At 34.4% G+C, this 15,420-nt stretch overlaps 1 protein-coding gene across 1 annotated transcript in view; it reads left to right on the top strand.

The window, feature by feature from the left end:
* The window catches only part of rbm27 (RNA binding motif protein 27), a 38,124-nt gene that overhangs the window by 16,131 nt on the left and 6,573 nt on the right, over positions 1-15,420 (top strand). The window contains 10 exon segments of the mRNA XM_052099535.1: positions 2,686-2,835; positions 3,372-3,518; positions 3,665-3,809; positions 7,805-7,958; positions 8,303-8,506; positions 8,968-9,084; positions 11,201-11,323; positions 11,441-11,515; positions 11,814-11,981; positions 13,088-13,192. Of these exon segments, the coding sequence (XP_051955495.1) occupies positions 2,686-2,835; positions 3,372-3,518; positions 3,665-3,809; positions 7,805-7,958; positions 8,303-8,506; positions 8,968-9,084; positions 11,201-11,323; positions 11,441-11,515; positions 11,814-11,981; positions 13,088-13,192 (1,388 nt within the window).

Genomic DNA, 15,420 nt, shown 5'->3' with positions numbered 1-15,420 from the left:
AGGCTGTAAGTAAGCCATTTGTGGGTTTACCTTTCTAGCTCAACCTATAGCATGAGTTGGGGCGTGGCTACTTGTTTAGCCGGGCGAATAAGAACATCTATGGCAGACATGTACAGATGAACGCTACGCCAAAACATAATGACAGGCTAAAAGACACAGAGAACAGCGTAAAACCAGAATGAATATTGGCATTGCATGTACAAGATGAAGGAATTTTGGGTTTCGATGGAGACACTGAACTTGACTATTTGCTTCTCGACGGGTAAGCTACACTCGAGTTAGCTCATTTCTGTCGAAATTCAAGTTCATTCTTAAGATACTCGGAATATGTATCGTTACACTTACTATCCACTAGAAGAACCATCCTACTTCATGTGGTGGATCCCCCACACACCCAGCCGCCGTTCAAACCGGCGATGTTATCAGATGACACGATTCCTCTGCTACAATTTCTGTCCGGTGTCTATATGTTATAGTGGTCTTGTTTAATATGACATTGTTTATCTCCTTTTATTCAGTATGGCCTATTTGTTCATATAGAATCCGTGTGTCATGATTATGAAATTTGGCTGATGGTTAATTGTCAAACTTATAGTTGTGATTATGACGATTAATTGACTCTTTTAGGGCTTTTACGATTCATTGTCATATAAATTGTCATATTTTATTATTTTTTTTTTTATTTTATTTATCCTTTATTTAACCAGGAAAAAAACCCATTGAGATTAAAAATCTCTTTTGCAAGGGAGACCTGGCCAAGATAGGCAGCAAAATTACATCACATCATTACATGCGTACAAAGACACACAAATGAAATAAATAAAAACATTGACATGTGAGGGAGTCCAACTCAAAGCATCTCATTCTCAACTTAAAAACACTCAAAGGAATCAATTTACTAAGTTTTAAGTTGTTCTGCAGCAAATTCCATGTAAAGGGAGCAGAATAAACAAAGGCCTTTTTACCCAACACAGTACTGACATGTGGAACAGAAAACAAGACAACAGCCTGAGAACGGAGAGAGTAATGACCAGCTCTTTTTTTCATAAGAAGTGAACATAAATAGGATGGGAGCACACCAAGAATAGCCTTATATATAAATGTATACCAATGACAAAGCCTCCGTGTGGCCAGAGCAGACCACCCTACACGAGAATACAGCTCACAGTGGTGTGTGCGAGCTTTACAATTAGTAATAAATCTCAGCGATGCATGATAGACTGCATCAATCATGTGAAGGCAGTGAGCAGATGAATGCATATATAATATATTACCATAATCCAGCACAGATAAAAAAAGTGGATGCCACTAACCGTTTTTTAACTTTAAAAGAAAAGCACAGCTTATTTCGAAAGTAAAAACCAAATTTTAGCCTCAACTTTCTCACTAGACAGTGAACATGAGGCTTAAATGATAGGCAATCATCAGTAATAATACCAAGAAATTTATAAGTTGTAACAGTCTGTATTTCACGTCCATCAAGAGTAATCACTGAGGGAACATTCAGTGGTCTTTTCCGAGGTCCTGTGAAAAGCATACATTTTGTTTTGTCTGCATTGAGCACAAGTTTCAACTTTAGCAAAGTGTTTTGGACCACATTGAAGGCATTCTGTAAATGTGCAATGGCTTGATTAAGAGAGGGTGCACAGCAATAAATAACTGTGTCATCCCTGCATAAAAATGAAAGTTTGCATCAGACACATGCCAATTAAGATTATTTATATAAATAGTAAATAAAAGAGGGCCTAATACAGAGCCTTGTGGAACCCCTTTTAGGATTGGTAAAATACCAGATTGAACACCATCATGCTTAATGCACTGAGTTCTGTCACTAAGATAGTTTGAGAACCAAGATACAGTTTTCTTTGAAAACCCTGAATTAAGAAGCCTAATCTTTAAAACATCATGATCAACCCTGTCAAAAGCTTTTGACAAATCAATAAAAAGTGATGCACAGTGCTGCTTCTTGTCACGAGCAACAGAGATGTCATTTATCACCTTCATTGCAGCTGTGATGGTACTATGTTTTTTCCTAAAACCTGACTGAAATGGTGATAAAATGACCATATGTGTGCTTCATACACCGTAAGAAGTTATTTTTACATATTTAACTTCATATCTATAAATAAAATAATAAAGTTGGGGTATATGAATTCCTTTAAACTTTTAAAATACTTCACCTTTTAATAGCTTTTACTAGTGGTAATCATCAAATCAAATGTATATTAATAAATTCAAATATTATTTTGATTTAAAAAGTAGCTAAATCCAGATTATGCCTAAAAATATTAGTCTACAAACATTTTTATTTCATTACACATGACTTATCGAGCTTTGCCTATAATAATAGTTCACCCAAAAATGACTTTTCTCTAATTTTGTCACTTATGTTGTTGTTCCATGGTGCACAAAAGCTTATGTTGGGCAGAATATTAGCCTCAGTCAGCATTCACTTACACTGCATCTTATTTCCATACAATAAACGTGAATGGTGAGGCAAACATTCTACTCAACATCTCCTTTTGTGTTGCGTGGAAGTGTAAATAATGACAGAATAAAAAAAATAAATATCAATGTCCCTTTAAAACTATGTCCTCGAGTGCAAGAATCAAACATTTTATCATGACAACAAGTGTACTAACTGTAGTGTTTAGCATGCTTCAGTGATCTGTTGTCTTGTTTTAGGACCCCTAATCCCAGTCACTGGGATAGACACTCCTCACACCAGATCTAGCACATCCTCTCCTTTGGCCCTGCCTGGAGTGGGACCACCTCCTCCTTCCTCATCTTCCTCCTCTTCTGCTTCTCTTCACCCTCAATACACTTTGTCTGAATGTAAGACTGCCACTGTGCTTTTCTCCTCTTTGTCACGAGCAGTGGTGTTTCTACAACTGACCCTGTGTGTGCGCTTTAAAGTGGCCATATAATAAAACAAATAAGAGTTTAATGTATTCTGAAGACATACTTTAACGTTTTCAATGCAAAATTTCAAGGGAAAAAAAAGACTACAAAAGTGTCTATTATGGCCCCTTTAATAAACTTGTGAACTCATGTGTAAATCAGTGAGTTTATTCCCTTTAGTGAATGTCAGGACTTGGGAATGTTTTTTTAAATTTTTTTATTTTTTTATATTCTTGTAGTCTGCAATAACGGACTCTGACCATGTAGTAGCGCTGTTGCTAAATGTTTTAATTGTGGAAGGTTGACTCGCACCACACTTTTAAATCACTATGAAACTTTTGAAAAGTGTGCGGTCTGGGACATCTGCAAAAAAGTTGTGTGCCGCAAACAAAAATAATGCACATGCTGATTGTTTGTAATATTTCATTTTATGCATACAGTTAAACAGTTCTTTCATCTTGCTCATACAGACAACTATGACCCTGAGGCGTATAACCCTGAATCTCCGGGGCTGACCGGGCCAGGCAGAGCTCAGTACCGTCATTTCATCCCTCGCATCCAGACACAGAGACCCAACCTTATCGGCCTCACCTCCAGTGATGGACAGACTTGCCGAGGTATCAGATGTTTAAAATAATCAGACCCACACTGTTTTGCATTTGTTTTGAATTCTGAATTCTGACAGGTTGGGAAAGAGTTTTAAACTGAAAGTTCAACATAAGGGTTTTATTGAATTAATCTTCGGTTTATTTGTATTTTTTAGCAGCTAATATCGTGATCCAAACGGAGCCGGCTGTCACAAGTGTGTTGAGCAGTGAGATGAGGTACAGCTCTGAGCAGGAGAACAGAAAGCGAAGTCTGCCAACTACAGATGCCGGACCACTGGCCAAAAAACCCTGGATGGACAAGTGAGTGCTGGAATCAACTGATCTGAGATCAGTGCCTTAAATGACATGTAGCACAGGGTTCCCACGGATCTTAAAAAATCTTAAATTCAGGTTTCTTTTTGTTTAAAAAAAGTCTTTAATATCTTAAATGATTCCAAAAAAGTCTTAATTATTCTTTAAAGAGGTCTTAAATTTGGAGGCGGAAAGACAGGAATCATGATATGACCTAATGTGATTATCAAACTTCCAAAGAATGTGATTCAAACGCAGCACTGTATTTTCTCCAATCACGCGGGAGCTTGTGAGTGTTTCCAGCTGTTGCTGACCAGTTCTCAATCATAACAAGGCCATATAGGAAATGTATGACATTTATATCTGTTGATGGTGATTTAATGTTGATTTAAATATGTCAGTGTTTAATTGTAATTGTTTATATTGTAATACATTGTAGATTATTGTAGGAGTATACATTTCTATCCCTTATTTGTTTAATTGAGCAACTAGAATCAATGAAGTGCAAACATTTCAAAATAAGAGTCCTCTGTGTACTTCTGCCTTTAAAGTTAAAAGGTCTGTGCTGTGAATCTTTATTTTCCTGGTTAAAAACTATCTGGAATTTAATTCAATTTGGAAACTTGTAGCCTCTGACTGGCCCTCCTCATCACAATAAGGAAAGACTAAGAACATTTAATATATTCTACCAATTTTAAAAACTATTGGCAGATTATCTGGCTTTCAACATCAAATCAGCACAACCTTATATTGGTCTACTTATAATTTGTATTTATTTATTTATATAATGGTACATAAACCAATTGAATGTTAATAATATGTATATATATATAAATACATTTTTGATACCGATACCTTGTTCCTAAAACTTTTTCGAAAAAGAAAAAAAAACTTAGCAGGAAAACGATGAACTGTATTACCAGTATTACCGCTGGTTGGATGCTAGGTGGTACTATTGGATAATTGTTGTTAAACGTGGTTAGGGTTAATCTTACACAATAAAGCAAGACACCTTGATTTAAAACTTCAAACTTTATTTTGTATTTATTTTAACAAGTTCAAATGAAACTGCACTCATTTTGTTTTCCATTTAAAATGTGTTGTTAAACTTTATGAAAGATGGCTTTACAACAGTTGTGAACATCTCTCTGGCAAAGAAGCTTCATCTGTGCATTCTCTACCCGTCGGGTATTTCGTTATCCAGGAAAATATATCATGTGTGTGAAATAAATTTGTTTAGTTCCCTCCTTCACAAAATAAGTATATATATATATATCTATCCAATTACATCGGAAACCTCGGGGCTGAGGGATTAGTGAATATTCATGCTTTAGTGATTTTGCATTGAAAATTAAATAATTTATTTAAAAAACTAAAACTTAAATCAAATAAATTTCTAAATTCAAATTGAACTCCAAACAAAAAGCAAATAAATAAATAATAAAGTTATAAAATTATATATATATACTTAACCACTGTCAGGCAAGAATCCGTCTAAACAAGCAGGCGGAAAATTACTTATACAGATGAAGACATAAAAACAATTCTAAATGTAAAAATTATAATTATAATGATGATAATAATCACTGAAATATAAATCATGGTTGAGGTGAACTTGTTTTGTATTATTTTATATAGTTTGTATTATTTTACAGGCTGCAGAGTTGCGTTCACAATAAACCACTCTGTGGATATAAAGTGAACTGAACACAAAGCACCTCCAGAGCTGAGATGTCTGAGGTCATATGCAGCACCCATAAAAAGTAAAAATCAGAAGGCAGAAACAAAGTGTGAGATCCTTAGATGCTCGTGTTCCACGAGACTGCATGCCTCTGTATCAGCGCGTCATACATGCCCATATACTGCTTTTCTGTCATCTGTACTTCAAACATGTGTCTTTGAGTCTATGGGCAAATTATTTGTTATATTAATTTGATGATGATAATAATAATAATAATAATAATAATAATAATAATTTAATAGATTAATGGGAAAACGAGCCAAATATCGTCATGACATGTTCAAAGGCATCAGCTATTGGCAATCTCTCTGACCATCATTGATCCCGAGATCATCGTCTGTTTGCTCAACCCGAATGTGCATTTCTCTCTATAAATGAACAACATTTTCAGACAGACTCTTGCTGGTTTTTCCAACACATTCAGAATCATTACTGGTTTTCCTTCTTGTGTGCGCTTGTAAAAATTATATTTTAAAGGCTCATTATTACGCTTTAGTATTTCTCTGTAATGTAGAACAGTGTTAGCAATATTACTGATAACATTCTTTCTCAGCCCTGGAACTCAAACCAATTTCTGATACTAGTGTTTTTTCTTGATGCCTAAACACAGCCAATCACCAGCACTTAGATTTGGACACATCTAGCATGCTACATGCTTATCACTGACGTTGACGTGATTAACCCCTTGGGTATCGAATTTGGTACCGAATGACAAGACGTTTTTCAATACTCAATTGTTTAGAGGCAATTCGGTCATTGCCTAAAATTTATCGAACTCGATACCCAGCCCTAGTCTTGAGTAATTTCAACTTGCATTAAGCCTACCCTGTTTTACTGATAAGCAATGTTAAGGCCTTGTTGAATGTGTGCCCCTGTCTAATTAAGAGTCTGTGGTACTTGATTTATTTTGAGATTGTGTTGGATTGTTTTGGTATGGGGATACGGTTTTAATTTTATTTGTTCAGGTCTTAAATTTGCTTTTAAAAACACTGCAGCAACCCTGTATTGGAAGCGCACTTTTTTCTCTCTCTCTCTGTTCTGGATTCCAAAAAGGTGTTTGTTTTTTACATTTGAATTGAATCTATAATAGTCATAATTCAAATTATTCGTTTAAAATATATTTGTATTCATTTATTTTTAATTATTCGTTATTATTTTATGTATTTTAAATCATAAATTTAATCTATTAATTATTAATTGTAACAATTTAATTATAAAAGAAAATATTTATTAAAAATGTATTTATTTAAAAAAAAAAAAAATCAAGTTTCATCAAGAAATTAATATTCTTAATTAAAAGTTCCAAGGTTTTAGTAGACTGAATATATTTTTAATAAATGTTATTTTAAATAAAATAATTTAAAGATATTCACTATTAATTATTACATTTAATAATTATTATTTGTGAGAATATTTGTATATTGTTCTTAATAAAAAACATTTTAATGTATAAAGTCCAACATTTTAGAACACTGTATTTAATTAAAATTGTAAAGAAATATTTCAGGTTAATTACAAGTTAAGCTAAATCAAGAGCATTTGTGATATGTTGATTACCACAAAAATACATTTTGACTCGCCCCTCCTTTAACAAAAGCAAAACTTGAGGTTACAGTGAACCACTTACAATGGAGGTGAATGTGGCCGATTTTTGGAGGGTTTAAAGGCAGAAATGGGGAGCTTATAATTTTATAATAGCACTTTAATTCTTCTGTTTAACCTTGTGTATTATTTGAGCTGTAAAGTTATTTAAATAATCGTTTAAGGGATTACAGTGATTACAGTGATATGGCAACATAGTTGTAAAATTGGAAATAACATTAATCAGAAAAGTTTAGTAAGTGATTTTTATCACACTAAAATCATGTGTATAAGCCAGTTGTTTACATCTTTGTCTTTACTTTTGAAATAGTGAATATTTGAATGTTTACGGATTGGCCCCATTCACTTACATTGTAAGTGCCTCACTGGAACCAAGATTTTTGCTTTTGTTAAGGAGGAAGTATTTTTGTGGTATCAGTATTATGCCACAAATGCTGTTGATTGAGCTTACCGTAACTTGTATTGAACCCTGAATAATATTTTCTGAGTATTCATTTTTTATGTTAAAAACTTGAAACTTGAAAACTTGAAGTATGTACTTGAAACACTTATTTGTTATTTGTTTCTCTGTTTATATAGATTTGGACTTGGTCACTGCCTTAAGGTGGCGATATCCCGAGATTCGTGATGTTGTGGTGTGATAGGCTTCTCTGTTTTACAGGCAAAATTTCAATAACCAACATAAACCCAACTTCCCAAAGAAGAACCATTACGTCAACACCAAACTAGAGGTCCGCAAAATCCCCCGAGAGCTGAACAACATCACCAAACTCAACGAGCACTTCAGCAAGTTTGGAACAATAGTCAACATTCAGGTACACTTTTTCCAAAGATCTTTTACTGTGAGATTTGACTGTGTTCAGAGTTTCATATGCATCATATAAATTCTCATAATATTAAATTTAGCAGCGATATTTACAAATCACTCCCAAACACAGAAACAGAAGTAAAATGCATAGTTCACATAATTAAGCATTTTAGAGACATTTTTCACAATTTAAAGGCTAACTTTTGTTACACAGGCAACCTGTGTAGTTGCACCTATAAATTGCAAAACATTTGGAACTTCAGATTGCATCAAAATGTGGATTGATTTTTTTCTCATTTTCTTGTGGTTTGGATGTAATGTGAAACTTTTTTCTACTCTTAATTTTTACAGGTGGTGTTTGGGGGCGACCCGGAGGCGGCCTTGATCCAGTATACAGCCAATGAGGAGGCGCGGAGGGCCATCTCTAGCATTGAAGCCGTTCTGAACAACCGCTTCATCAGAGTGTACTGGCACAGAGAGGCCACAGCCAACACACAGGAACAGGGACCCAGTCAGGGCACAAACCCTGTCCAACAGCACCCCATCACAAACAAGGTCAGATGTGTGATGCTGATCAGTATTAATAAAAAGAGAAATTCACTCACTGTACCTAATTTATTTTTTCTTCATTTTAATTTACTAATTTAAATATAATTTGTTTTATTTATTTATTTATTTTTCATTTTCTTGATTGAATTAATTGGATACAGCTGTTGAGAAATATTTCAAATCTACATGCCATTGTTTTAATTTAATATTTCAATGAAATATATAAATTATATTATAATACTAGATATTGTTTTAATTAAATTATTTCATATTAATATTAACAAATGTAATTAAAACTATTACATATAAATTCTATATTACATTTTAATATAAAGGACTGTGTTCAATAGCAATTTATTTATTTTTGGGTTTGAAATTTCACTGGTATTGGTATCAAGTACTGAAATTTTGGTATCCTAAAAACCCTACTTTATACTTATGGTAATCATATTTTGTTGTGCCTGCAGGTTATTAATATGCAGCAGCACAGTGCAGGATCTTACGTGCTGAACAAAACCTTCAACAAACACCAGACCACCACAGGAACTGCTGAACCTACCACCCCTTGCCAAGAGCCCTCAGTGGTATTAAAAAAAACCACATATGCCTGCAAGTGCACACCCCAGAGAGATTTAGCAAGAGCCCAATCGTATCATATAAAGCAGTTCTTCTCAGCTGGTTTTGCTTCAGGGCATCAATTGGCGACCCTATGCTGTACCATAATTGGACCTACTTTGTACTGTGTCTTTGACTACTATATACTTAGGTGATTCAGTGTACTTATTATGTGCATACATGTTGTTGATTTGTACTTTCATTTAAAGTACATTAATTTAATTACATTTATAATCACACTGTTATTTCTAAACCTAACCCTACCCCAACCCTAAATGCTGATTTACTGATTTATCAAACCTATGGCGTAGGCTCTGTGGATTGGCCAACACATTGGTTTGCATTTATAGTTCTGCGTTGGTGTGTTTACCTCGTTCTGTGAGTACAGTCAAAATGCAATTTTTATTACATTTATTTTTGTTTTATTTTCTCCTCAATTTAGAATGACCAATACACTTTAAGTTATCTTGGTGGAGTAGTGACTCGCCTCAATCCGGGTTACGGATGACAAATCTTTATCACGTGGCTTGTTGAGCATGTTACCGCTGATACATGGCGCATGTGGAGGCTTCAAGCCATCCAAGCACAACTCGCACACGCCCCACCGAGAGCGAGAACCACATTATAGCGACCGCGAGGAGGTTACCCCATGTGACTTTACCCTCCCTAGCAACCAGGTCAGTTTGGTTGCTTAGGAGACCTGGCTGGAAGTAAAAATGCTAATTAAACTTTCATAAATAAACAATGGAAATTTAAGCAATGTAATTTGTGGATAATTTATTAAATGATTGTAGCATTAAAAAAGTTTGAAGTATGTGAGCATGTTGAAATATAGGCACATTTATTATACATGCTCCCTGCATTACAGGTAGAAATAATTTAGGCAAATACTGTATGCTTGCTCGCTCTAGTCACTTCAATAATAATTATTTTGGCATACTTTTTGACGTTCGGTGCTGAAAGACAAATCATCAAATTAATGAACTACTGGCCTGAATTACACACAATGGGTAGGTATATAAGCAATATAACCAACTCTTTACAAGTGAATTTTAATTTTCTGCCAAATTAGAAGTGTTCTTTTCCCATAAATTATGAAGTATGATCATTGCTGTACACCGCTGTCAAACATACGGTTAAAACGTTGTGCAGATCGGAAAGTTCACGATTAGAAAACACAGTAGAAAACGTTGAGTTTATAAGCTGTAAACTGATTAAAGACCAAAGCTTATGCTTGTAACTTCATGAAACACAAACAGAACATAAAACCAGCAGATTCTCCCAATAAAGAAAATAGCTTTTTATTCCAAATAAAATTTGATATGATGCATAGATAGAAAATGCAACTCTGTTATCCTTGTTATCGGCCTGTGGGCCGGTCTCTGGTTACAAAGTGGAGAAATCACAGCTGTTGTGGTCCGCATCGACACAACGCACATTACAATTTTTGAAGAGTGCACGTCAGGCTACGGTGTAGACTATGCTGTAACCGCTGTAGCTAACAATAGCCTATGGCGTAGGTTCGATGCAAAAGTATAAATTAGCCAATACCCTAAACCCCTAACCCTTCTACTCCTAACCCTACTCTAATACCCCCTACCCAATATCTTTTGAATTTTGATAGTTGTATGCTCTTAAATTCACATCACAAAAATTTACTCTGGGTCATTTTTTTTTTTTCACCTAGAACAGTTTTATTTATGGTTTTCAAGGATGTTGCAATCTGCCTAATTTGTGAAGCTTCTAGCATGAATTAATTTGCAGCAAAATGCTTTACAGTTTGACTGGGCGCATAGCCATTGAGGTCAACAACAAAATATATGGCGTTTAAAAGTTGATAAGCCTGTTTACTTTGCCATCTTAACCATCAATGATTTTGTTTATTGCATTTAATTTTTTGCATATAGCTTTTTTTTTCCGCTGCTGTCCACAAACTGATCAGAACAGACTTGACCCATTTTTGGGTTGTGACCAACCAGTTGAGAACCTCTGCTCTAAACTCAGTACACTCCCAAAATACATGCACAGAATCAACAATGATCAATTAGTTAGTTGGTTTCAATGTCAGTTTCTCTGTTAAAACAGGGCTTGACGCCACCAAGTCTACAAAAGGGTCCGTTCTCGCGCACAGTGTTGAAAACCGCATCAAAGTCATTGGGAAAGACGGGCAAAGCGCTGGAAGCTCAGGATGTGCTAAAAAAGAAGCATGTGAGTATTTCCTTTCTTATTTTTACCTCTGTAAACCAATCACAGTGGTTCTTCCTGTTTCAATTGCCCTGTCTAGAATATACTTATGAGTGAGCTAACATGACCTCTGGCCTTCAGGAGGCATTGAAACTGCAGCAGGACATGAGAAAAAAGAAACAAGAAATGCTGGAAAAACAGATTGAATGCCAGAAGGTATGATAAAATGAAAGGACGTTTTAATGTACTAGATTATAAAAAAGTGGACTTTTTCTTTTCATTTGTGTGCATCTTACACAACTGTGTTTGTCTATGCTTCATTATTGTGAAACTTTTTTGTGTGTGTGTGTGTGGTTAAAACCAATAAACAAACCTGTGAAGGGGGAAGAAAAAAAAAAGAGTGAGAGAGAGAGAGAGAGAGAGGAATTTAACGTAGACTTGGTACTAGACTTTTTTTAATTTATTTTTATTCAGTAAACAATTGTTTTTAGTCACTAAACCTGAGCCGTTTTAGGTGCTGATAAACCGCCTGGAGAAGAACAGAGGGATGAAGCCAGAAGAGAGAGCTAACATCATGAAGACGTTGAAAGAACTGACGGAAAAGATCTCTCAACTGAAGAATGAGATTAGCCCGGCTTCAAAAGCTCCAGCCAGCACAACACAAGCAAAATCCAAAACAGATGTAAGACAATTCACATGTACCTTGTGCTGCTGCTTTGGGGGTATATACTGCGTGTGTGTATATATATTTATATTTATATATATATGTATATTAGGGCTGTCGATTTAATGCGTTAATTCAGTGCGATTAATTTGATTAAAAAAAACGCATTAAAAAATGTAACACAATTAATCACAATGCCTCCCGAGGGTAATAAGGAAGATTCCTGAGAAAAGTAAGCTTGTAGTACTACCTGTTTACTCAAGAGGGCAGTAATTGAAATTTCAGCTGTATGGGCAACGAGCATCAGCAGGCAGGACAACACAAACATGCGTTACGTTCTTGCATTCAAAACACTTGGAGCGCAAATTCGAACTAAGGGATCACAAGATGTTTTCTAAGTATTAAACACAAGCATGTCTGATGCAGGTGTAAATTGACGGGTCCTTAAACAAGCCCTCATAATAAATCTCAAACTGACTGACAGATTCACTTGTGAAATGGATTGCTGTGAACTGTATGCCAGTGATTGACTTATGATCAATAATATGGTAGTAAAAAATATATTGTATTCTAAAGCCACTTTATGTATTGTCTTATTAATGATGAACTCTTCTGCCACAAGAATGTAATGCATTTTACTTATATATATATATATATATATATATATATATATATATATATATATATATATATATATATATATATATAGAATTTTTAAATAAAGTTAACAATTATTTCATCATTATATATTGAATTATTGTGAAATGAGGGGCTTTCTCAGCAAATATTTGTATATGCGATTTAAATGCGATTTAATCACAATTAATCAATCGGGACACTATGTAATTAGTTTGATTAATTTTAATTTGTGTGTGTGTGTGTGTATATATATATATATATATATATATATATATATATATATATATATATATATATATCACCCCTAATATTCCTAGAAGTAGCTCTCAGTGACCTAGTGGAATGGAAATGTGTTTTCCATAAGATTTTATGTTGTAGTCTTTCTCATAAGCCTCATTGTCAACCAATGATAGTTGTCTCACATTTGGCTTGTGAGTTTTTAATGAATTGAATAGATTTTTTTGCTGTCTTTATTTCAAATGTAGGCACAGAAAGAATTGCTGGATGCAGAGTTGGACTTTCATAAGAAGCTCACGTCAGGAGAGGACACCTCAGACCTGAAAATGAGGCTGGGTCAGCTGCAGGTGGAGGTAAATGCTACATTTTTTACTTATTTTGGCACAATTAATCACGTTTTTATCAAACAGCACAATGATGACTTAAGATATTACAGCTTTTTTTTCTGTTATAGCATAATTTCCAGTAAAGCTGCTTTGGCAAATAAGAAAAGGGTAGTGTGTTTAAAAGAACTTTAAGAGATAGAAGATTGAGTGATAAATGATTAGGAGTATTATGGACTGATAAATCAGTTTAAGGTGTTGAGCTGCTGTTAAGGTCATGTTGCTGATCGGATCGGAGGACTCTTGGATGAACAGACAAATTTGAAGAATATTATTTATTTAAATAGAAAAGTACATTTTTTTATATTATAAATGTCTATACTGTAATTATTTATCAATTTAAAACATCCTCAGTGAATTCAATTATTTATTTATTTTTCATAAACAGTTTTTGTAGTGTTTGTAGTTTTTCTCTGCTGTAAATTAGCTAGATCCATTCTTTTGAATCTGTTCTTTTTCAATGAATTAGTCTTGATTTGTTAGCAAATTGGTTTAGAAGAAATCCGTATCCGGTTATTATAAATGCAAAAATGAAAAAGTCATGGAAATTCAATTTAATGGTCATAAAGGGTGGCCAATGTGTGCTTCGATGAATCTCACAAAAATTATCCGTCCCTCCCTGAAGTTCCTAAATAATCCATTGTCTCACACAGACAGACTCACTGTCTTGCAATCAGTCCCAAAATAAGCATCCCTAAAACAAGAGCCACAACACCAACATCATGGCTGGTGCTTAGATTAAATTGGCCTTTGTGAAATATTCATGTCATTACCATCTCCTGCACATTAAACTGTAAGCACTTACAGAACCCCAAGGACTAATTTCTAACCAACACGTCTCTCTCCTCACACTCATGCATTTCAGAACATTAAAGTTTCACGGCTTCCATGTAAGGACAGTCAGGACATGTATGAGATAGTGGTGCACTGATCAGGAAATTTGAGGCCGATACTGATCTCAGATTTGTTTTTAACAAGAAGATCAGCTGATACCGATTTGTTTGTTTTTTAAAGTGTTCTTTGCCAAACATTTGCAAAATATATGCTGAATTTATATGTTTATGCCCCACACAGTAATATTACAGTAACACCTTACAAAAAGGTTCCATTTGTTGCCATTATTTAACAACATTACTGTAGTTAACATGAACTAATGATCTTTTAGTTACAACATATACATTTTCCAAAAATCTAAAGTTGTATTAGTTAATGCACTATGAACTAACAATGAACATTATGATTAATAAAGGCTGTATAATATATATTGTTCATTGTTTGTTCATGATACCTTATGAATTAACTAATGTTAAAGAAATTAAACCTTTTTATTATGTGTTACCAAAATTACATTCATTGTGAATTGCTAACATTTGTATTGAAAACAGTTATGAATAGTTCTGTTGTCAATATCAAAAGTTCATTGTCACATACTGGCTACCAAACACCATGAGAGCACAGTCTCACACACAGTAGAGATACGTTCAAAAATATGAAAAATAAATCCATTACAAGCTCTAAAATGGCTCCAGTGAGATATGATTTGTAAATCACTAATTATTAAGTAAATGCGTGAAGACTGCGGTGCGTAATGGTTAAAACATAATTGCTGTGATTAGTGGTATTGTGACTAATTTTAATCTGATTTAAATTGGGATCCTCACAGAATAGCACTGAGATGAGTGTTTGAGATATTGAGAGCACCTGGACAGTGCACGTGTTTGACTCCAGAGCATTCATGTTAATGACAGTAAAGCTAAAAGTGCTCATGATCGCTCAAACAGTCTCTATCGCTGAACACAACATTTGAGCGTCACAAATCGCGTTACATCACGTGTACTCAGATTTATATACACATTTATTTATTTGCAGGTTTCAGAAATTGGGGTGCACGAGGACAGTTCGTGCAGATTGTGCTGATGACAAAATTGACGTAATTTGTTCTGTGAGCGACACAGTGGCATGCCTAAAACCAAACTTCAGCATTTATTATAACCAGACACAATGCAATAAATTATCTCTTCCATGTTCATCATTTTCTGTCCTAACAAGCCTCGATGAGCGACAGGAGATTTTGACATTTTAAAGGTCTTTAAAAGTTCATGTACATTACTTATTAAAAATCAACAAAAGTGTCAGTGAAGAGCATGCTTGAAATTTAAATATGAGACAAGTGATTTTTCAAGAAAACAAAGCAAAAT

This window comes from Xyrauchen texanus, chromosome 31, assembly GCF_025860055.1.
Source record: "Xyrauchen texanus isolate HMW12.3.18 chromosome 31, RBS_HiC_50CHRs, whole genome shotgun sequence".
Lineage (NCBI taxonomy): Eukaryota > Metazoa > Chordata > Actinopteri > Cypriniformes > Catostomidae > Xyrauchen > Xyrauchen texanus.
This window is presented reverse-complemented; position numbering and strand designations above follow the sequence as displayed.